This window comes from Sesamum indicum, linkage group LG6 (genome assembly GCF_000512975.1).
Source record: "Sesamum indicum cultivar Zhongzhi No. 13 linkage group LG6, S_indicum_v1.0, whole genome shotgun sequence".
Lineage (NCBI taxonomy): Eukaryota > Viridiplantae > Streptophyta > Magnoliopsida > Lamiales > Pedaliaceae > Sesamum > Sesamum indicum.
In genome coordinates this window covers 24,976,940-25,000,881 of record NC_026150.1, presented here as the reverse complement: position 1 = coordinate 25,000,881, position 23,942 = coordinate 24,976,940, and the positions used below count along the sequence as shown (strand labels likewise).

Below are 23,942 nucleotides of genomic sequence, written 5' to 3'. Positions count from 1 at the left end.
AAATTTTTTTTTTTTTCCTTTTTTTTTTCCCCCCCCCCCCCTTTTTTTTTAATAAATTCTGAAAAAATCAGATTTACTCCAAGGGATAAGATCGAGTTCTATATTTCTTTTCAGTATAACCAAGAAAAAAAGTAATAAATATGACAAAGTTCGCGGCTTTATGGGTTCTTCACAAGATGGGTATGGAAATCTTAATCACGTCGACCAAGTCAACATACAGGAGCCTAACATTTTTCACTTTGCTTTCGGGATTGCATTGCAACCCAAGGTTTTTGATGATTGGAGGTTGTTTTTTTTGGTAATGTTTCTGCTTTGTTGAAATAGCTTACTTTCGTGGGTTTTTGCTCGTCAATGTATATATGTGACCACATGAAAACGGGTTGGGAGTTGGAATCTTTTCCATTGGACTGAATTTGATGCTCATATATGAAAATTGTATTTCTTTCTGTTTTAATCTCCAAAATATGTTTTGTTGACACTGAATTGGTCTTTAACAATTTTACTATCATTCCTGAATACAAGGATTCTTTTTCGAACTCATTGCGGGGATCACCATACTTTTCTGTATCTTCACAATTTCATCCTTTGTAAAGTTTTGTTTAACTTTTAAATAGTTTTTGGTTGTCTGTCCAAAATGTTTTGTTTGACTCAATCAAGTGGGTAATTTCTTATATATATTTTTTCTATTCTAATCTCCTATGGCTCGCGCCAGTTTTGCTCTTCTTCCAAATTCGTAAGATGCGTATGATGATATGTCGTCGATTATTATTTTCTAAAACTTTGCCCCTTTCTAATTGTTCCTTGTAGCCTGTAGGCAGTGGTTAGGTACTTTTATATAACCAACATACTTTGTAGCTATTGCCTATTGCAGTTGTGTGAGGTAAGCTACTCAATTAGAAGCAAAATGGCTAAATTCAAGCCACAACTACTAAGGAAAGCAATTTAAGTAATCTAGCTTATCAAAAATAGTGTATTTTATTTTGGGCTTTGTTATAGCTGCTTTATATCTCTGTCAAAAAGAAAAAGTATACTGACTCTCCAGAAAGAAAAAAATATCTTGTTATGTTCATGATTTTTTAACACATTCGTGTGAGATCTTTCCGTCATTTGGTGAGGAGACAGGATAAAGTAAGAGGCTTAAAGGGAGTTTGGGTGCTATTAAGTATCCAGAACTTTTGTTATTCTTATGTAGAAATTGCAATTTAACAGTAATATTTCCCTTGTGGTGTGGCTTTATTACTTGTACATTGTAACTTTCATGTTCTATTGACCTGTACTCATCACTCTCTGCTCTCCAGCTTCGCTCTCTCTCTCTCTCTGGCCTTATCCTTCTGCACAACTTTATGTAATTAATTTTTTATACCCTTTTTGCAGTCAACCCTTTACAGAGGCATGACCAGGCCAGATAAACCTAGAGGACGCCATCACGGGTTGACTCAACAGAAAAGGCAGGAGATAAAGGAAGCTTTCGAACTGTTTGATACTGATGGATCTGGTATTGAAATAGTTCTAGTGTAAATGAATTTGATATCTATCTCATTCTTTTTTCTTAATGAGGTTTTCTTCAATTAACCACATGCAGGAACTATTGATGCCAAAGAGTTGAATGTTGCAATGAGGTATGATTATTTTTTGGCGGTAAAGAAGTACTTCGAATGCCTACGGTTATGAGTTAATACTTAAACTGACACGGTTCCTTTACAGGGCTCTTGGTTTTGAAATGTCGGAGGAGGTAATGACTATTATGAAAATCCTCTGCTGATAAGTTTTCTGAAATGCATTTTTGTTTTGTCCTTATATTGTGGGAGTGTAGCATATCCAATAGTTTACTCACATTTTGTTTTCCACAATGGTGATGTACGCCTATGGATCTCCTTCATCCAGAATGCAGGATCCCCCCAATTTCCTGTAATTCTTGTATAATCTAACTTCAAAGACTTAGGCTTATAAAAGCTTTTTATGAGATGTGTGAGTGGTCATGAAGTCAGGTGAAATCAGTGATTCTCTACAATGTTTAGCCCTTGCTTCTTATGTCCCTATATCAATTATCCTAGCTACTACTGAGGTACTCGTGGAGTTCTCTATTTTTAGTTCACAGTTGGATGACAAACAATGTTTATAAGCGCACCGTGGTTCATATGTCATGCAGTGATGTGCATCTCAAGTCTGAAATTTGCCTGTCCTTTCTCGTTGAACCCTTGTGCCAGAGGTGGATTTCTTGTGTAAATTTAGGTAAATAATTAACGTATCAGACAGATAGGTGCAAAACATAGATTTGAAAGGGTGTTTGCTAAGACTGTTTTTTGCTTCAGGATTCACATCAGTCAGAAGCACAATAAGGTCTTATTTTCACTTAGATGTTGTGAGGTTTCAGTTGATCTGAGCAAAATGTTTTAGTAAATGCTCTGGCAAGTCTCAAGTGTCAAGTGTCAACAGACCAATCATTAGCAATGTCGTTTGGTTTAAGTAACTAGAAAGGTGAGTATATGCTACCGGCAGTTGAACACACCAGACATTCTCCTTTTGATGTTTCATTTCTGCAGTACGATTAAGCTGTATTTAATGATGTTAATCACCGATAGTTGGTTATTTCTTTCCCCAACAGATGGGTGTTTTCTTCTTTAATGTCGACAAGTTTCTTCCGGCTTAATCATTGATGATCTTTCCAGCAAAGACTGTTATTCTAATATTTATCATGTAATTAATCTATCTTGTAATAATACTTATCCTATCTAAACATTTTGAATCTTTCGCCACAGGAAATTACTCGAATGATAGCTGAAGTAGACAAAGATGGCAGTGGGGCAATTGACTTTGATGAATTTTGTCACATGATGACAGCCAAATTTGGAGAAAGGGACACAGAGGAGGAGCTAATGAAGGCTTTTAACATTATTGACCAAGATAAAAATGTGAGTTTCTGGTGTGATTTTTCTATGTTTCCTCTTCATGTTAATAACTGGTACTTCATTACCTGAATGCAGGGGAAGATTTCTGCTGCAGATATCCAGCGCATAGCAAGAGAGTTGGGTGAAAACTTCACTGAGAAAGAGATACAGGATATGATCGACGAAGCAGATCGAGACCGTAAGTTTTCTCTATTTTACTGGTACTTGCATGCACGCATGTGCACGATAGTGAGACACGAGGGAATTCTCTCTGCATGAAACAAGTCTCTGCTCTTGTAGGACATTTCTTAAGGTCAAAAAAATTTGGTCTCTGGGTCTATGCTGTCTCGAAGCTAAGAGTTTGTCCCTTAAGAAAATGAATCTGCGAAACTTGCAACTGATGTTAAAGACATTATTTCCTGTTGCCCGGATGCTGATTAACTTAATGTATTTATTTCCTGTCAAATGCACAGGCGATGGTGAAGTAAATGCTGATGAATTCAAGAGGATGATGAGGAGAACCGCATACGGATGCTAGAGCGACAGTAAAATTGTTCACAAGTGCTGAACGCCTCTCCTCTGCAGATTAGGTTGTTGGTGTTCCATTTTATTGTAAAATATGTTTATGAATCTTAATCAAGATGGTGAGGTGATTTGAGTTCCGAAGTTCAGTGACAATAAACAACCCCATAGTTGATTGGCTGCTTGTAAATTATCCATCTTGGGAACTTGCTGGTTAAAAATGTTTTTCAGTCTGAGCTACCTTTAATATCTTTGAAAGATTTATCGTCATGCTGTTTTACTTGATGCATCTTTGTCCATACTGATGCTTGTTTTCCCATTTGGTTCGTTGTTAAGAAAAAAAGCATCTCAGATGTCGAGTAAACATCAGATGAACATGAACTATTCCACCCCGACCAGCCATCATACATTACTACTACATGTGACAGATATTAAGAAAAGCATTTGTGTGACACCTAAATATAATTTAATTATACAAGCAAGAAAGTTCAGAAATGAAGAGGAACAACTTCTATATGCATGCAAGCTAAACATACATAGTGCTAATAATCAGTTGATGACCCGACAGGTATTTCTGACTTCTCCATTTGAACCTTCTTTGACATCCATGGCTCCCATTTTCACCATGGCCTGCTGGAAATTGAAGAAGAACATGGCCTGGTTCATTGCATATGCGTTCACTATTCCTCTGGTTTGGACACTGGCAAACAGCGTCTGGTCCGAGAATAGAACTCCCGCCTTCCTCTGCAGAGCATTGAAGTAGTCGTTGTCGAAAGTGTTTCTGGTGGTGTCAAACGGCTGCTCTGCGCTGTCACCTGCAATGCATGTTTTTGAGAGTGTTTTTGCAAACTGTGTGTCCATACTTGGATCCATGTCATGAGTCGAGTCGAAATTGGTCAATCGGTTCTTGAATGATGAGCATCTCGCTGTTCCCAGTGTGTGTGCTCCTACAAATAAAACGAAACACATCATATAACTAGATGTCAAAGGTTGTGATCATCCATGCATGAGATGATGTGTATATATAGATATATACACATACCAGACAAAGCAACCATTTCTTGAGGAGTGAAGCCACGCTGGCCAAACATCCTGATTAGCTCCGAACTGTTCAAGGTGGGTGGAGGCAGATTGATTGTGTCTTCTATCTTTGATCTTCTTCCATCTTTTCTTCCTTTAGGTATGTCATAAACAGGACCACCAGCCTGCACCACATACAACATCATCATTTCTCCACATACATGACCATAGATCATCATATGTAGCCATTATATACTTAAAAACTGTCCATACAAAGAAAACAGCATCTCTTGCAGCCATGGCCAGAATATCAGAACAAGAAACAACTCCAGGACACTGTTTCTCCAATGCATCCTTGGCAGCATCAATTATTTCATATCCCCTCAGGCTCAAATTCGCGGGAGAGTCTTTCTCTGCCGTGTTGTCTTTAGTAGAGTCGATCAGTATGGATCCATCACATCCCTGCATGCATGTGGATCATTGAACATTACAAGGGTAGAAGAATATCTAATATATATATATAAAAGAAAAAGAGCAGAATATCCATGGCATGGGATTGAAATGACCTGAACAAAGCAGTCATGGAAATGCATCCTGACAAGAGCAGCAGCAAGAGTGGGATCAGACTGCAAAGCCCTATTGACAGTATTCTTAACAATGAACTCAGCAAATGGACATGTCATCATGTAGTAGTTCATGCTCAGACCATTTGCCACTCCATACATCATCATATTTATCACCCACATCACTGCAAACACATTCTGAATAATGAGGGCAGCCATTTATATTAATTCTCAGAAGATCAATGTTTTCCAGGACATATAAGGTGGAGCTTGGATGATGAGGAGATATGTGTGTGTATGCACATATATATATATATATAGTAGCTTCATAGAAAGATTTAGTTATTGGAGAAGGTGGTGGTGGTCATATTATCTATTCGGAAATTAAGGATTAATGTGATCTGTCTCAACATCTTTAATTAAAAAGTTGGTCATCTCGTGATGTTGGGCACTAATTTGTGTCGTTTCGTGCATGCATGAGTGGATGGACTGCGCAATTCATTATGTAATTAAATGAAAATGATGATGGGTGCATGCAGATGCAGATGCAAATGCAGCGCAGCACCTCTGACCTCTAACCTCATCATCACATATATAATATAAGCTTATTGGGGCTGCACCACTCCAACACTAATTAATTCATATAAGGTGGTGAGTGAGGTTTGGAAGTTTGTGGACAAGTCAAAAACGTTAGTGGAAAATATGATAAGAAAACCACATGCAGAGCTGGTTCCCATACATATTGCGTTAGTGGGGAAAACACGTTTTTCTACTTCCATCCATAACTACACATGCACTATCATGATTGATTGGCGAAAATTCTTATTCGGATCAAATTCCATCGAATCAAATTAATTACATAAAAAATAGAAAAAAATATTATTTTAGTTCGTTAAGTATGTCTAATTTTAATTTTAGTCCGATAATTATGTCCATTTTTGTTTAGATCCAGTAACTTATAAAATTGCTTACTTTTAGTCCTCTAGCCGATTTTCGAACAATTTTACCCTTATGAGTGCATATGGACTAAAACTGCCTTTCAAAAGTTGCATAGGGGTAAAATCATCCAAAAATCTGCCAGAGGACTAAAAGTAAGCAATTTCGTAAGTTATTGGAACTAAATAAAAATGAACATAGTTATCGGACTAAAATTAAAATGAGACATACTTAGCGGACTAAGATAATACTTTTTCCCAACAAATATATCATACTTACTCTGTTATTAATCACTTTCTTTAAATTACACAATAAATATATTGTACTTGTTGTATGATTGGAAAATACAGGGATGACTTTTGTGCATGACCCCATGCAATTGCAGCATCTCTATCTCCACTACCTGTTGGGGATGGATCAAAGTGGCACAAATTAAATTACCGCCTTCTTTTATTTTATTTATATATTATATATGTATGCATGGTTGACTTAGCTAAAATTAATTAGATTAGTTCCACGTGCATGCTACTTAGAACACTCTATATATATATATTTGGATGAATTCCTCAAATTCCATCATCTTAAAGATCCCATAAAACTAGTTACTAAATATTTTAAAAATGAAATTTCTAAAATCTAAAATGTGAGATATACCACCTCTCACGAGGCGCCTATCACACAGCGCACCGTGTGGTTAGTAGCGCGCCGAAATATATCAGAGTGGGGAGGAACAAATTACAAAACCGTAAATTGCACATGCGAATTTAGAAAACCAGATTGCATTGAATTGAAAAGTACGTATACAATGATCAACGATGCTAGAGCAAGGGGATCGCCTTGAGGGGGGAATGAACCATCTTCAAATTTTGATCATATCTATACTATATATAAAAGGGCGAATCTCTTGAGTGTTTATTTTCCATTGTGAAAAGACATTCATATCCTTACTTAAATAATTCTTTTAATAATAAATTAAAATTAATTATAAAAGAATAAATTCTATAAAAAAATAATTTACAAATTTTTACTAAAAGATTAATATAATATTTATAACAATTCTAAAGTCATCGATAATATTCACTTACAAAGCTTCGTAGCTATTTTAAATTAAAAAAAAAAATTAATACCCATTAGTTCACAATATTTTATAGTTGAGAGTTGGCCAAATAGAACATTTCTTATAAATATATATATATATTCAAATAATTTTACTAAAGCATTAATTTAATATTTACTTATAAAATTTAATATTATAAATTTTCATTTGAAAAGTTATAAAACAAAGTGATAATAAACGGGAAGAAGACTCAGGTTATTGATTAGTTCTATAAGGTGACAATTATAATATAATTTAGATAAATTAATTATTTTTTTTTTAAAACTTGAAGTGTATTAATTTAATTTATAAATTTTACTTACTTAGAGAAGTCAGAATATCAAAATATTTAGAAATAAAAATATTTCAATAAAAGAATATTAAAAAAATATAACATTTATAATTAATATAATATTAGTAAATAGATAAAGCTATAAAAAATTGAGAGTAAGATTTTAGAAATAATAATATACTAACATATTAGTCGTAGACTAAAGTTTAATTTGTATACTAATGAAAGAGACATATTTCTATTGAGAAGAAATTTATAAAAATATAACTTAAGGTTAACAAAAGTATATAAGTAGTTATCAACAAATAAAAGCACTATTTTTCGATTAAATTGAAATTGCATATTGAAATTTAATTATTCAATGAATCTTTTATTATTTAATAGCATCAAGTAAATTAATTTAGAAGTGAGCTACAAATAATAGAATAAATGATTTTAAAATAATTATTATCAATTATTTGAAAAGATAATTGTATATTTTAGTATTTCAATGATAGAAATATAAATAATATTATGAACTTAATATTTTTTTTTGTAACTAATAAATGATATATTCACATCTCAATATATATTTCTGACGTGCGTTCTACCCAAATACCCACTCACCTATAGTGAAATTATGCAAATCGCCTTAAAATATGAAATATACCACCTTAAATTTGAAAAAAGATAACCTTAATCTGAAAAAGATTGTCCAGGTATCTTGCTCCAAGAGGTTAAGGTTCTTAATGTAAATTTTAAAGATTTTTAAGACCCCAAGAGGTTAGGTCCTAAACACCCAAGAGATCCAGAGTCACATTCTACTTCAAGTGTTTTTCTACTTTTCCAAGTGATCTACAAATACACTTAAAGAAGTGGGGGGCCTATGATAGGCGTATATCATACCCACCTAGAAAAAGACATAAACAACCCTCTCGCAACAATAAAATACCACTGGAGCACCAGAATCCGCATCTTTTTATCTTGGGTCAAGTTGAACTTTGATGACCCGAGATCTAGACCATAGATATTCTGACAACTCATGATTTGTGATAACGCCACATGGACTAGCAGGTGGGCACATTTAGCCTTATAAATAACCTCATTCCATAGCATTTATGGTAAGACATGTTTATTGCACGATACCTCATTTTCTACTTGAGATTGTCATTTACCATCTCGAATTTGAACTGATCTAAAGCATTAGAGGGTCTTTTCCATGGACCATCCCGACTAGCTTAACGTGTTTTTCTCTTTTCAGGGACCACCACACTTCTAGGATTATCCAATAGGATCGTGGAGCTTGACCTCTAAGGAGCTTGAGTATTCGAACTGAATCATCTGACTCCATCTGTGGGAATCTGAGAAGGGCACTTACGTTTTGAGATAGAAGGTACATTGAGGAGAGATCATATGTTGGGAAGTGGAGAAGAGAACCCCCAAAGACAAGGTGACCAGATAGTTCAACTATCGAGAGATGAGTTGCAACGACTAATTAAGGATGCAAGTAGAAATGCATTAGTGGAATATGAAAGGAGAATAACTACACCAATACCAAAGGACTCTGGAAAGGGACAGTTGTTCAAAGGAAAAGAGGTCGAGAGGGACCTAAAAGAGGTAAACAAGCAAGGAAGTGCCTGAAAAGGTCAACAGAGAACTTTCAGAAGTTGGATCTAGTGAAAAAGGCCAAGAATTTAGAGATTGAGATCCCAAAGAGGGACGTAGAAAGTTGAGATCTGAAAAAGATGATAGAAGTACATGACATTATGTTTCTTTCCTTCATCCTCTCCAACACTGTGACTGTGGATAGGGTGAAATGACATGAGTGTATGTCCTTATGTATCTCTCTATAGACAAAAAAAAAATACATGTTTATACCTCCCAATATTGTCCCTCTTGTGTGTAACTGCTTAACATGCATGCCTACATGGGATATCAAAAACATTCTATCTCCGGCAATCACAAGACATTGAATGACCCAACAATATTGTTTGTGACATGCTCATTCTTCAAGTCAACTTGGAATGCATGTCTGCCAAATATCTTTATCAACTGCTCATATGTCCATGCTTCCATTTTTTCAATTTTTCTTTTTTCAGCTTGGTGCATTGTAAGATCTGTTTGTCTATCAAAAGTATTTCTAATTGTATCCCATAGAAATGTTGCTTCAAGTTGGAAAATTAAGTGTATGATATACCTTCTATTGAGTGCATGTGTCACACGTCTGTAGCACCCTCTAACGGTACTATATTTATATCTTTTCTAATATATCAAACTTAAAGTAAATTCTATTTGAACATGCAAATAAACACATAATCCAATCCCCGAAATATGAGTTTATATATACACAACCCCAAAAGGTCATTTCTATTTTTTATTGATGGGTGAGGAAAAAATTGCATACTGGCCCGACTTGATTAAAATACAAAGTTTGGTAGACCTAGCTCTCGGTGGGTAGAGATTTATACCTGAAAAATATTAGCAGATGAGTGAGTCTGCAACTAAGTAAGCAAATAACCGGTACTATCTACATATGTACATTAAATGTAGTCTAGACAAGACAAATTGAGCAACATATATAGAATACAATTAATTTAACTCCAACATAACTAATTTTATTACATAACATAGCCAACTCATAACAATGCAATCACTTAAACTCATCTTTTTCTAGTCTGCTTACCAGAAGGTGATATAGTGTTCTTCTCCACCAACTCAATCTCATCATTTATTATATAATATTTAAGTTAATCCCTTTGATACACCACGAAGGTTCATCAATCTCATTTTGCATCATAACTCCTTTCACATCGCATCATAGCTTTTTTTTTTTTTATTTTGCCACATAGGCTATTCGACACATCAAGCAGTATTCACATCACAATTATATTCAATTTCTACCACTTCCACGTATCACTATTCTTGTAAGCAGCTAGTGACGTAAAACCATATATTGACGCATTTTCATTTACCAACACCAACAATACATCATTCAACAAATGTAACTTCAATGTATTTTCTCACTTCACTTTCACAATATAGTCATTCAAATTAAATCATCACCACCATACATATAAATCAGTCTCAACACGAGTCACATATATATATAGAAGAAAACCACAAAGAAAGGGAACATATATAAATAGTACTAATTATTTACTTACCTCGATTTTACAACGGATTAATTAGCAAATAGACAATTGTTGAGTCCCCTACTTATCCCCGAATTCTATAATGAGGTTTAATGCATATAATTGATATATCGAAAATATCATAATTTCTAAATAAATTATTAAATATTATTCGTATAATTTTCAATAATATTTTGATATTTCATTTCTAGTGAAATAGAAATCTTCGCTCCTTTATTTTCTAACTAACTAAACTTTCTAAACTTTCCAGGTATATATTTAATTTATGAACAATTCATAAGAATTCATTTAATCAAACCCCTTATATCTATATAACTTTCATTCTTAATAATATCCCAAAATTAAATTATTGAGAGAATCTCATATTTTCTTTTAATAAATACAAAATTTTCAAAATAATATTTTCTAATACTTCTTTAATATAATTTTTGAATATTTTTATAAATTTTCTATCAATTTTTCGCTGTTATAAAATTTAATTAAACATAAATACGTACAATTAAGCATTTGGTCCATAAGCTAGATGAAATTGAGTAAATTAATTATAGTAATAATTAAATTTAATAAATCTAGTAATTTAATTAACCAACTATAATATTTTTACGTGAAATGTAATATTTAATTAGATACTAATTTAATTAGCCAAACTCATAAAGTTTTTTTGATTAAACACTACATCGGACAATATAAATTATATTCAGTAAAGATAAAAATTAAATAATATTAATATTCAATTAATCAATAATTTAAAATAATAAATTTCTTACCTGTTGCGATGCTTGGGCAGAGGGAGCAAATGGATGAAATGTAAGTTAAATTGCAGCCCTCAATGGTTTGTCAAATTCTTATCCTATTCTTTTTTTTTTTTTTTTTGTTTTTCTCAAATTTTAATTAAATTTACAATTTAGTCCCTGAATTTTTAAATCGGTATAATTTACCTCTAAAATTTTTATAAAATTTCATTTTGGCAACACTGCTATGGTTATACTCTATGACAAGATGTAAGTTGATGACATATAAGCTGAAAATTTACATATCAGTCTTGTTCTTTCATGTTTTTAGTCTAAGTCTCTACAGCATACTCCTTCAAACCCATGATCAAAAATGTGCTTTAACTTGCCCATTTGGGTCTATTAATACTTTGATAATAAACTTTAGTATTATTAGTTTTAATATTCTTCCTCTTGCATGACGTCATATCTTTTTATCTGCCCTTCCCCAATCAAAGATGAAAAAAAAATACACACAAATTCTATGTACGAAGCGAGGAATGCCACTGCAAAACGCCATCAACCACTGGAGATCATTTTAAGGCCCTGTTTGTATATACACATCTAACCAGACCTTAAAAAGAAAAAACACTTAAAAAAACACATTTACAAGTTACAAGACTCCAGTGTTCGTTAAGCTCGAGACCGAGCTGCTTGAGGTCTCAGCAGCGACATTATTCGCACTGTCTTCCATGCATTGGCCATTCGACTTGCCCGTTTGAGCCACACGTCTGCACCTGTGGCAAAAAAACTTCGCAGGAACACCCTCAGAGTCTGGAATCCCAGAACATCTAGTGTGTTGCCATATGCTGCAAACATCGCATGCCAGCATTCTCTCCCCATCGTCATCTTTCGCACCACAAAGGCAATCCACAATCCATCTCTCAATTCCCCTTTCCATTCTAAACCTACCCAAACCATTCTTTCCTAGAAACCGTCCCCGGACTCGTACAAATTCCGTCGATCCTAGCAAGAGCTTAATTTGGGTGGATTCATCAACACCACCATAACCAACCAACTCATCAGCTTGGAACCTTCTGAACATCAAATAGACATCTTGGAAAGCCCTCATTGCTTCGAGCTTCAGATCAGCAATTGTGGCATCGGGCGAAAGAACAAGTAACTCAGGTGGTGGATTGTGGCAACATTCTTCAGGTTGTTCCATGAGATCGACCTCACAGAGAAGCTGTACTGCATTTTCTTTGGAAGTGGATAGGAGACGCTCTGGCTGGTAATCTTTCACAAACTGCTTGCAATCAAGAATTTTTGTAGCCGAGCTAACTGCAAGATTCCTTTTAGCTGGAGGCACATGAAACACCATTGTCTCAGGATGAAGCATGCACTCGTAGAAATATTTAAGATCCCGCAGAAGGCGTTCTTCTGATGGATAGCTTGCCATGGGAAATCCGTTCATAGATGTGTTAGCCTGTACGGATGCACTTCCTGGCTCGAGTCTGAAGCAAATGGTAAAGATAAACTATCATAATCTGGTCTGGGCCACCACCAGTGAAACACGACGCACATGCAGACTACAGTACACACTGCATAACCACATACAAGAGAAGAAAAAACACTGAAGCTGAGAACTGCTAACCTGTACTCCATGGCACCAGAGTCGGAAACACAGCGGGCAGCGACAACCATGCCGGGGGCTGCCTGTTTCCCTTTAAGTTCTTTAAGGCAGTAATCTAAAAGCTCCGGCGTCCCTACTTTGCAAACAGCGCCTCTAAGAGCACGCCAGCTCACCCAGGTGGATCCACTAACAGCACGCAACACCTTGAACATGGCATCTTCCACACGTCTTACATCCTCGATAGTCCACGAACACAAGGCCCTGGACTCTGAAATTTTAAGTTTCTTGCAAGGAGAATCATCAGCCCTAATAGGGGCATTGCGCCCATCGTGAATCAAGCTCATCAAGAAACAGAAAAGATCTCGAATAGTTACAAGCTCACGCTCTGATATGGATTGATAAAACGAAATCAAATCCTGCAGGCGTGTACGGGGCTTCCTTCCTTGAGATTGAAATAAAGCCAACGGCAAAGAGGACAGGTTCGCGACAGCCATCTTATAGTCATCAAAGTTTAGCGAAAAACTACCAGCGCCAAACCGATAGCCCCAATCTCCATACCATGGATGACCTTTGACCACAGAATGAAGCAATCGGAAATCCAATCCATTCTTCTTCGACACGTCCATGACACTGACCTTTCTGTTCACAAATAGAGGTAGAGAAACAACACCAGTTACTATCACATTGCATAATACCAAAAAACCAACGCCGAACAAAGATAGGAACCTACTTTCAAAGATACAACTACAAACAGAGAGGAAAAATTAATTCTAACCTGACTCCCAGCATATTGCAAAGCCGGTCCCAGAAGTTCATTATGTGACGTCCAGAGAGCAACCTGGATCCACCTTCCCTACCATTGACCCTAAGGAGATGGCCATATCCATTCGCATGAACCACGCCATGCAACAGATGTGTTGTACTCTCCAATTGCTGATACATCCAGTCTTCAACATCTTCAGTAGTCATCACATGGTTGCATGACTTGCACCTGGAAAAATATCCAATAGCACAATGTCATTCTCATGTATCACGCCTCAATATCTATGCCATGTTGGCCAGAAACAGTGGCTGCGCAAACAGAACTCAGTAACTAACTCTAAGAACCTGTACTAAACACAAGATGCCCTCTTCCCTGCACGAATTATTACCTTGCTTAAAGATCTCTAGTGAGTAAATTACAAACTTAACTAAGAGACCAATTCGTCAAAACCAAAAGGAGCATACTTTTATGACACCCATTTGCTGCATATCCACTTCCTTTGTAAGTAGTGCATAATAAACTGACTCAGAATATCACAAGATTTCCCTATCTAGATTTCAGAGCAGAAACACTACCTAAAGACCAATGCTTCTGGACAAGAGATTCCAAAGGAATTATGAAAATGTCAAAAAAAATAAAAATAAAAAAGTAAAGCAGCCCACATGATTGATGATGAATAGCCAAAAATAGAACCAAACGGAGTGGTTCTCTCCCCACCTGGAATCTGTCATATGAAGAGCATCACCGCAGCCAGCGCAGGTTTTATTATAGCCAGCAATAGAATTGCCGTCCGCCTTAATTATGAAATGGTAGCGCTTTGCACTGACGGGATTACTACTCCACCCTAACACAACCCAGAGAGATGGAGCAAATCAATCATATACGTAATTGTGCCCCCAATCCCAAGTCAAGATTAACAACAACCTTTCTTCCACCCCCCATAAAACGACAGACAAATTAGAAAGCGCTTAAGAAAATAAATCGCATAATTACATGCCAAAAAAGTCAATTGCTTCACGACTGATTATTCCACGTCATCATGTTATCTTAAGCGGAAAAAACAAAGTACAAGTCTGCCTTCCCAATCCAGCAACATACTAATAATATCCACGACATCCTGAAAAGACACTTATAACCCTCCCAGACCGCTTGTCAAGTTACGTGGCAATGTCAGGTGCGGGGGTAGTATAGGAAAAAGAAAAAATGCGGACCCCATCGACAAAGACAGCATGGGCCCACCGGCTTTTCCAATTTCATTTATTTTTCTTTTTCTTTTGGGGTTTGATATATGCTTTACTGTTACACCTAACCCCCCCCCCTTACAGACACAAACACAGCTCCTCAGTCCCCACTTGCACCTAATCAAATCAAATTCATTTACGCCTTTGGTAGACAGATCACAACCGTTAAAGTGCATCAGGAGGTAGTCAGAGGACGTAAATCAGACGGCTGAGAGTCCCACTAGAAATGTAAAATATTTTGGTAAAAATATTTTTTTTTCCTCCAAAAAACAATAGAGGAGATTTTTAGTAGGTTTATTCTTCCGACCACCACCGCCATTCTTGCCGTTGCCGGAGCTAAGAATTAAACCAATGAGCTTCATTTTCCTATTCCCAATTCTTTATCGATTAAAAATTTTGATAGTAGGATTATGAGAAGCGAACAGAATGAAGAAAGGGCGGGTGAGTCGGTGTTGAGAACTCACCAACGACACGACACTGGTCGCAATAAACGGATCTGGATCTGGCGACGTCGTCCTCGACGACGTCGAGACAGACGACAGCTGGGCCGCCGTCGTCGGCAGGGAGGTCGCCGACGCGGAAAAGGACCTGCCAGGTGAGCAAGTGGGGGAAAAGCGAGGAAGGGGGGGGAAGGAGGGCGTGCTTGGTGAGGAAGGCCCTGACGGTAGTCCTGAAAGGCTTGGCGGCGAGGGGAGAGGCTAGATCGGCGTCGGTGGGGAAGGTAAGAAAGTCACTGAGATCAGCAGTGACGCGCCTCTTGACGAGCCTCTTGGTGGGCCTGGCGTTGACCACCATGGTTGGTCTGTCAGATCTGGAGTATGTAATCTTGAATCCTCGTCTCAGATCTGGATGGGAGTTCAGACCGGACGGCCAATATCGAAAAAGATAATACAAGAAGAGGTAGAGAGGTAGTAATAATAAAAAGCGAAAACAAAAACAAAATAATAATAAAAAAGAAAAAGAAAAAAGAAAAGAAGAAGAGGGAGAGAGAGAGAGAGAGGGAGAGGGAGAGGGAGAGGGAAAGGGAGAGGGGCGAATGAAGTATGAAAGAAAGAGAAGCAGAGGGGAAACGCAGAAACAGGAGAGAGAGAGAGATGGAGAAGGAGAAGAAGAGGGAAAAGCGGAAGAGCGGGTTTGGTTGGAAGGAAATTGGGGGGTGTTTTTGTACTTTTCAAGATTTCATTATTCCGGTCCGAGGGAGAGAGAGAGGGAAAGGCGGTGAATGAGTAATTCTAGATTCCTCTAAACAACTCCTCCTCCTCCTCCTCCTCCACCTTCAACTCCCATTACTATATTATGTAATTCAAAGACGGAATTGTCCTCCTCTCCTCTTCTTCAATTTTTTGGTCAAAGTCAAAGCAATAATAACCTTTATTAGTACAGTAAAACTTTTATAAATTAATAATTTTAGAATTATGAAATTTTATTAATTTAAAAAGATATTAATTTATTGATAAATTAATATTTTATTAATTAAAAAAGAGACTTTTTAAATTCAGCAAATTTAGTACATATGTATTGAAAATAAATGATTTTATATATATTTCATGGATTATATTCATGCATCAATTAATTCTTTGTAACTAATTAAATATATTCATGTATAATATCAATTCGTTGTTCATAGACGCATGTTCAATTCATTGAAATTACTTAAAATATACATGTTTACAATAATTCGTTGCACTTAAATAATTATAATAGTCAATTAAATATATTCATGCATGATGAATGAAACATATACTATATAAATCTCAATATGAAAATAAAATAATTCATAGCACCCAACTATGTCTTCTCATCTAAAAGGTATCGCAAAATCATCCCTGGATGATCAAAGCGTAAAGCATTACAGACTTCATAGTTTAGCAAATTACCATAATATTTATAATTGTAATATTCTTGAATTATTAATTTAGAGTTTTAATGGGACCTAATATTTATAAAGGAATTTTTTGAAAAATTATTATCTTATTGTCTTATCGAATTTGATGATTTTTTACAAAGGCCCAAGTCGGGACCGAAAGATTTTATTATTTTATAGAATTTATTAATTTACAGAGTATTAATTTATAAAGGTTTTACTGTATTTACAGTAGAAATGCAGATATTAGTAGGTATATACATTTATGGTGTATTCTACATATAACACACACAAATGGCTCAATAGAACTTATAAACTTTTATGCATCTCATAAAATTAAAATGTTTTGAAAAACTTATAAGGTCCACCAGGCGCCCTCCTAGTTCATTTTTTTTAAAATTAATTATGAAATTTAAGGCCAAACCTCTCTATTAGTCCCTCATCTCTTTTGATTATCTCATTTTAGTCCCTCGTCTCTTTTTATATTATCCCATTTTAGTACCTCATCTTTCAAATGCACTGTAATTATCGCTCATTTTTTAAATATATTTCATTAAAGTTCCTAAAAGATTTTAAATTATAATAAAACAAGTATTTCATTAAAAAGGGTAAAATTGGAAAAAGAATAATTTCTTATATTAGTTTTTCATAGAATGTCATTGGATCACCTAACATAGTCTTAATTGCATAGAAAGACACATAAAAGTTTAAAAAATCACAATACCATGTATAAAAAAAAGATGTCATCAAGAAAAAAAAAAAGAAATAGTGAGTTGTATATATCATCATGCATATACATAACACCATTTAATTACATTATTTTCATAAATAAAATGAATTTCTAATTAAGATAAATACTGTGTTACATTAATATCATTGCAAAGTGCTGCAACACCAGAATTTGTAAAGAAAAAGAGAGAAATTACAGAATGTAGAAAGAGTAGATGATGTTAAATAATGTTGATCGAGCTCGAAATAAGCAACCGCGATTGTTGATCGTACTCGGCCACGTATCCTCACCAGATTCAATGTTTGGGCCTTGAGAATAGAAACACGAACGTGAAACTCGTCGATTCGGTCCCCGACTACGACCCTCCGACGCTCAAGTTAAGTTAATTGAGGTAAAAATGTGCGATCTCAGATAGTAGGTCGCAAATAAATGGACAACAGTTATCTTTGAGAATGGCGCGTCGGGGTATTTATTAGCTCCAGGTGTGTACGGTGGGTTGGGCCACGCGTCATCATCTGGGTATTTGTGCATCCAATCGGACGGTCATCATCGTGTCGGGTCTTCATTTTTCCGGGCGGGTTCTGTCCGACCCGCTTCGGCGGGGTACGGGTCGAGCCTGGTCAGATTACTGAAATGCCCCTCATTAAGGGTATTTTCGTAAAATTGGAACTTCCCCCATCAAATGTTATAAAAGACTATTATAAAATAATGAATATCTATTTCAATTTACTCATTTTGAATGGAATACGACTCCATCATCAAACTGTAATTTAGATTCCATTATATTTAGTACAGTCGAGAGGATTTTAACAAAATATATATAGAGGAGAAGAGTAACTGTTTCAGATCAAATGGCCAAAATTAGATGAAAAATATAGATGATGAGCTTTTATAATTAAGTTTAGAGAAACACACTCCAAAACCTATAATGTTCACAAATTATTTGCCTATACATATTGTAGCAGCAGAGCAGTGGTGCGTAAGAGTGAAGATGACAGTTGCCGTTTTAATTATATTTTTATGTATAGAAGTCGTGTTTCTCATTTCAGCAATTTTATTAGTTAGCTTATGTTTCTTCTTTAGTTACACGGTTGAGTTAGTTAGGCGGCAATTATATTTTTAGTTGAGTATATGAACTCCTTCTCTGTACATTTTTGTATTAGTTTTTCCAGTAATTCAAAATGGATTCTCTGAATTTTCTCTCATTGATTACAGTAGAAGCTTGTAAGAAACCAGAAATTCTACATGGTATCAGAGCCTTCATTTGAAGGTCTCTGTATACCGCAGCCCTTTTTTGATTAAATAGACACCTTGAAACATCAATTATAGCTGCAATGGCGGATGCAGCGGAGAGCAGTTGACAATCGACGACGAGGACAAACGTAAGTGATGGAAATAGACAACAGATGCCAGAGGCTCTATAATTACATGGATCGGACCACCCTGGTATGATTCTAGTTAGCACGCTCTTAACTAAACACAATTATCTTACCTGGAGCTATGCCATCAAATGAGCACTATTTGTAAAGATGAAATTAGGTTTCATCAATGGCACGACCTTGAAATCGAATGTTACTTGTTAATATTTATGGCCCAAACAAGGACCAAAATTAAAACCCACCTGGAGGCCCACCAAATTAAACCCGACGGGTTGACCCGTTGACCTTTGACCCGACCCGATTTTCCCCTTTTATTCATCTGCCTAAGTAAGTCAAATCTGATTCTTTTCTTTTTCTTCTTCTCAAATGTCGTATGTTTCCTCCTACACCCAAATCCTCTTTTGATTTGATTCTCACCATATCTTCCATACAAATGGAAGCTTTCGTCCTACATTCAAATCCTCTTTTGATTTGATTATATCTTCTATAGAAAGAAGCTTTCCTAAACCAAGATGATGGTTTTAAGGAAAGCTTTCATGGCTTCCTTTTCTTTGTATTTCCCACACCTATTTGAGGTCTCTTGCTTTCGGTTTTCTTGGGACTATTCGAATCTCTCATATTCTCACCTCAATCGGTTCTAAGTGAACATTCTTTGTGGGTCTTTGTGATAGAAAGTTTCTAAGTGATTTCTTGAGGTTTCCGTCGGGTTTCTTGGTGGTGGTGCAACCGTGGTCTAAGATTTGGATAACTGGTTTGGTGTGACCGAAATCTGGCTTTCCTGAGCCGCATTGGTTAAGAATCTGTTTCATTATAGTTTGATTTGTTCATTCTATTATAAGTTGTAATATCGGTTTTGTATTAAGGAGTTTCATACTCCAATCGTTTTGTAATAGTCGATTAGGATCGTGAGGTTGCCACTCTACAGTGGTATCAGAGCCTCGTCTCTGAAATTCGGCTCTTGGTGGTGGTAACGCTTCTCTAATCCCTCCTAATTTATTTCCATCGATATTACTGTTATTATTAGCCACGATAAATCCCCCTAAACTCCCACTTGGCCGGTCCCCTGAGGACGTCGGGTATCTAGTCGGGACTTAGGCTGGAAGACTCGGTTCTATTGATACTTATTTGCTATTATATCTTTGTGATATATATATTTCTGCAATTTGTCCGATTATTATATCTTTGTGATATCTATCTCTATGATTTGTTTGCCTTTGGAATTCAAGTTATATTTATTAATCCGCTGTAAATTTTTCTGCGATTTGTTCGCCTGAAATCTGTGTGATTTATACATATCTCTGTCATCTGTTGATCCCTGAAATTTGTGATTGTTGAGATTAATATTGCTATAACTGTGATTAGTGTGGTTATTGGGATAACTGAAATTATTGTTAATTTGAGTACTATCATTACTGTGATTCATTTCGTAACCTGCGGATTTGGGCCCATTCTTTATGAAAAATTCTTGAAAACCATCTCTTAGAAATTCAACTATTAAATCTAGTCATTGTTTGTTGAAACTTTTTTTGTCCATTTTGAATTTCCGTGAATTTTGAAATTGTGCAAAAATTCAGTGTGTTAAAGTTCTTTTGAAAATTCACATTTTCTGTTAAAAACCGTTTTTCCTAAAATCTTTTTAAATGGTCGGTTATTATCTCCAACCTTTCGATGGAAAAATTGATTTCTCGATTTGGCAATAAAAAATGAAAGGGATTTTGTTCCAACAAAAAGTTTTCAAGGCCATAGATGGCAAATATTTTGATAACATTTCTGAAGAAAAAATGTTGGAAAATGATGAGTATGCATATTCTTCGATTATATTAAATATGTCTGATTCTGTGCTTAGAAAAGTTGGTAATCAAAATTCTGCAAGAGATTTATGGAAAAAATTGGAGGAGCTTTATACTTAAACTTCTTTGTCGAGTAAACTGTTTTTACTTGAGAAATTCTTTAGATACAAGCTTGATTTGTCTAAAAACATTGATAAAAATTTGGATGATTTCACCAAATTTGGTTCAAGATATTAAGTTGACTGGTGACAAAAATATTGATGATTATTCTCCTATTGTGCTTCTGAATGCTATACCTGATACTTATTCCGATGTGAAAGCTGCGATTAAATACGGTAAAGATAGCGTGAACCTTGATACTGTTGTGAATGGACTAAAAAGCAAAGAGATTGACCTAAAAATGAATAGACTGAGCAGCAACCAATATGAGGTTAATTCTGTTAGAGGAAAATCTAGGTATAGAAATTCCTTCCATAAAAGACATAGCAAAGAGAGGAATAAGAAACATAATAGTTCTGATTCCAGTGATAACGAAGAAGAAGCGAAGGATAAAGATAGAAGATGCTACAGTTATGGAAAAAAGGGTCATTTTATTAAAGATTGCAAAAGACCAAAACAGTTTAATAAAAAGGAAGAAACAAACGTAGTGATTGAAGAAGAAGAATCAACAGTTTATTGATTGTGTATCAATTCATAATTCTTGTGTTTGCTTTATGCTAAGTGCATTATTTTTGAAGAATATGTTTTTTGGCTTTGTTCCAATAATCGCTATGTACACTTGTATTGTGAGTGATAGTATTGCTTAGTGCATTTAGTAATGTTCCTTTGTGGATATTGTTTAGACTTTGTATCTTGAGCCTAAGTGGCTAAGTGTTTTTATTGAGCCTATGTGGATGTTCAATTTGCCTATGTGGTTATGTTATTGTACTTTTGTGGCCCGTTGAGTTCTCTGTGTGTCTTGATGGCGTGAATTTGCCTAAGTGGCTAATTGAGTTTTCATGTAATATGACCGGTTGGACCTAAGTGGTTTGTTGAGCCTTTTGTGGCTAAAAGATTCTTTGTGAATGAGCCTAGGTGGCAATATGCCTTTTTGTTTGTTATTAACTTAGTGTTAATTGCTGTGTGTAAACTGTTTAAAAGTGCTTAGTGCTAACCAAGCTGTGTGTATGCTCTATGCTTTTGATATTCTGTTACTAACATCTTTTGTAGGTACACTGGAGCGGGCCCCTAGGTAATGATGAAAAGCCAGACATGACTCCGGACCATTGACTTTGGGTCTTTGGTCCAAGGTGGAGCATGTTAATATTTATGGCCCAAACAAGGACCCAAATTAAAACCCACCTGGAGGTCCACCAAATTAAACCCGACGGGTTGACCCGACCCGATTTTCCCCTTTTATTCATCTGCCTAAGTAAGTCAAATCTGATTCTTTTCTTTTTCTTCTTCTCAAATGCCGTATGTTTCTTCCTACACTCAAATCCTCTTTGATTTGATTCTCACCATATTTTCCATAGAAATGGAAGCTTTTGTCCTACATTCAAATCCTCTTTTGATTTGATTATATCTTCCATAGAAAGAAGCTTTCCTAAACCAAGATGATGGTTTTAAGGAAAGCTTTCATGGCTTCCTTTTCTTTGTATTTCCCACACCTATTTAAGGTCTCTTGCTCTCGGTTTTCTTGGGACTATTCGAATCTCTCATATTCTCACCTCAATCGGTTTTGAGTGAACATTCTTTGTGGGTCTTTGTGACAGAAAGTTTCTAAGTGATTTCTTGAGGTTTCCGTCGGGTTTCTTGGTAGTGGTGCAACCGTGGTCTAAAATTTGGATAACTGGTTTGGTGTGACCGAAATCTGGCTTTCCTGAGCCGCATTGGTTAAGAATCTGTTTCATTATAGTTTGATTTGTTCATTCTATTATAAGTTATAATATCGGTTTTGTATTAAGGAGTTTCGTACTCCAATCGTTTTGTAATAGTTGATTAGGATCGTGAGGTTGCCACTCTACATTATTGATGTATATTTCGAGCAAATAGATTCGCGTTGATAGTATGGTAACAACGTGGATTTTAAACTGCATATCATAGGAAATAGTTAGTGGTTTCATCTACGCAAAATTAGCAAGGACTTTGTGGCTGGATCCGGAGGAACGCTACGACGAATGTAATGGTCCAATGTTGTATCAGCTACAAAGAGAAATAACTTCACTTACGCAGGGAGCATGTCAGTCGTGGAATATTTTTCATGATGACACACACTATGGGATGAGTTGGATATGCTATCTCCTACACCATAGTGCACATGTGGAAGGTGCACTTGTGGAGTATCTAAGGCCACTGCAGATCAAGCATCGTTTACCAGATTAATATAGTTACTTATGGGTTTGAGCAAAAGTTTTGATCATATGAGGGATCAGTTGCTCATGATGGATCCCACTCCTACAGTCAATATTCTATGATGTTAAGAGTGGAGAAACATAGAGGGGTCAATATGAAGGGAACTGAAAGTGTAGACAATGCAGCAATGGAAGTTCGAACAGGGGGCAAGAAGGAATATATTGCAAAGGCAAGCAATCCACGCAGAGTGAATGTTGATAAGAGAGGACAATATTGTGACAATTGTAACAGGTCAGGCCATACAAGAGAGATGTGTTTCAAGCTCCACGGTACCCTTGAATGGTACAAGGAACTGGTTGAGAAAAAGAAGAAAGAAAGAGGTGTTGTTAAAGGTTACAATGTGCAAACAAAGGATAGAACAGACCCACATCATAGGATGAAAACTAAGGAGATATTGCTGCAAGAACTGATCAAATTGATGAAGGGAGATAACCAGCATAATCGTGATCATGTACAAGAGGACCTTCTTCAAGTGAATTTTGCACAGACAGACAATTCTGCTGGTAAGCACTGCGCCTTTACAAGCTTGAATGATAACTTTCTGGATTCTTGGATAGTGGACACAGGGGAAACTAATCATATGTGTGCACATCCATCCTATCTCAAACACTTTTCCCCTTCTTCACATAATACTCTCATTCAAATTCCTGATGGGGACACATAATCTGTCACCCACGTTGGAAATGTGCCCCTGCATCAGAACTTATTGCTCACAAATGTTCTATATGTGCCAAAATTCAAGTTTAACCTTTTATTTATCTCTGAACTTTGTTCCACTTCCTCCATTGTTGTAGTTTTTCACTCTATACACTGTCTCTTTTAGGACCCGGGGATTGAGAAGATAATAGCAGTAGGGAGCTCCAAAAGAACCTCTATGTGTTGGATCAATCTTCCTTTGATCCAACTACTATATCTGCCTATAGCTCCAAGACTAAGAATCCTTGTCTCTTTTTCATCTTCTTGTAATAGTACCTTGTGGCATAGACGACT

At 35.9% G+C, this 23,942-nt stretch overlaps 3 protein-coding genes across 4 annotated transcripts in view; 1 reads left to right on the top strand and 2 right to left on the bottom strand.

Annotated features, from left to right (window-relative positions):
- The window catches only part of LOC105165790 (caltractin), a 4,028-nt gene extending 371 nt beyond the window's left edge, over positions 1-3,657 (top strand). The window contains exons 1-7 of one of the 2 annotated variants that reach the window (XM_011084917.2): positions 146-298; positions 1,375-1,495; positions 1,583-1,619; positions 1,705-1,732; positions 2,760-2,912; positions 2,985-3,087; positions 3,362-3,657. In XM_011084917.2, the coding sequence (XP_011083219.1) occupies positions 161-298; positions 1,375-1,495; positions 1,583-1,619; positions 1,705-1,732; positions 2,760-2,912; positions 2,985-3,087; positions 3,362-3,426 (645 nt within the window). In that variant the 5' untranslated portion in view covers positions 146-160 and the 3' untranslated portion in view covers positions 3,427-3,657. Of the gene's footprint in view, positions 1-145; positions 299-1,374; positions 1,496-1,582; positions 1,620-1,704; positions 1,733-2,759; positions 2,913-2,984; positions 3,088-3,361 lie in introns of those variants that run through there. The other variant, XM_011084918.2, reaches the window with a different exon arrangement.
- On the bottom strand, positions 3,771-5,291 carry LOC105165788 (peroxidase 47). Its single transcript, XM_011084916.2, has 4 exons — positions 4,997-5,291; positions 4,704-4,892; positions 4,453-4,615; positions 3,771-4,357 (listed from the first exon to the last, which is right to left on the bottom strand). Exons 1-4 carry the CDS (start codon positions 5,210-5,212, stop codon positions 3,960-3,962), a joined length of 966 nt encoding a protein of 321 aa, XP_011083218.1. The 5' UTR covers positions 5,213-5,291; the 3' UTR covers positions 3,771-3,959.
- Positions 11,681-15,912, bottom strand: LOC105165787 (PHD finger protein At1g33420). Its single transcript, XM_011084915.2, has 5 exons — positions 15,260-15,912; positions 14,272-14,398; positions 13,567-13,782; positions 12,813-13,430; positions 11,681-12,672 (listed from the first exon to the last, which is right to left on the bottom strand). Exons 1-5 carry the CDS (start codon positions 15,588-15,590, stop codon positions 11,832-11,834), a joined length of 2,133 nt encoding a protein of 710 aa, XP_011083217.1. The 5' UTR covers positions 15,591-15,912; the 3' UTR covers positions 11,681-11,831.

What these genes read in the sequence shown, in the direction of transcription:
- LOC105165788 (XM_011084916.2), bottom strand. Translation starts at nt 5,212, where the DNA reads ATGGCTGCCCTCATTATTCAGAATGTGTTTGCAGTGATGTGGGTGATA. An exon ending in TCCATGACTGCTTTGTTCAG is followed by an intron (nt 4,893 to 4,996) that starts GTCATTTCAATC and finishes ACATGCATGCAG; the next exon opens with GGATGTGATGGATCCATACT. An exon ending in CAAGAGATGCTGTTTTCTTT is followed by an intron (nt 4,616 to 4,703) that starts GTATGGACAGTT and finishes TATGTGGTGCAG; the next exon opens with GCTGGTGGTCCTGTTTATGA.
- LOC105165787 (XM_011084915.2), bottom strand. Translation starts at nt 15,590, where the DNA reads ATGGTGGTCAACGCCAGGCCCACCAAGAGGCTCGTCAAGAGGCGCGTC. An exon ending in CGACCAGTGTCGTGTCGTTG is followed by an intron (nt 14,399 to 15,259) that starts GTGAGTTCTCAA and finishes GGGTTGTGTTAG; the next exon opens with GGTGGAGTAGTAATCCCGTC. An exon ending in TGCAATATGCTGGGAGTCAG is followed by an intron (nt 13,431 to 13,566) that starts GTTAGAATTAAT and finishes ATTTGTGAACAG; the next exon opens with AAAGGTCAGTGTCATGGACG.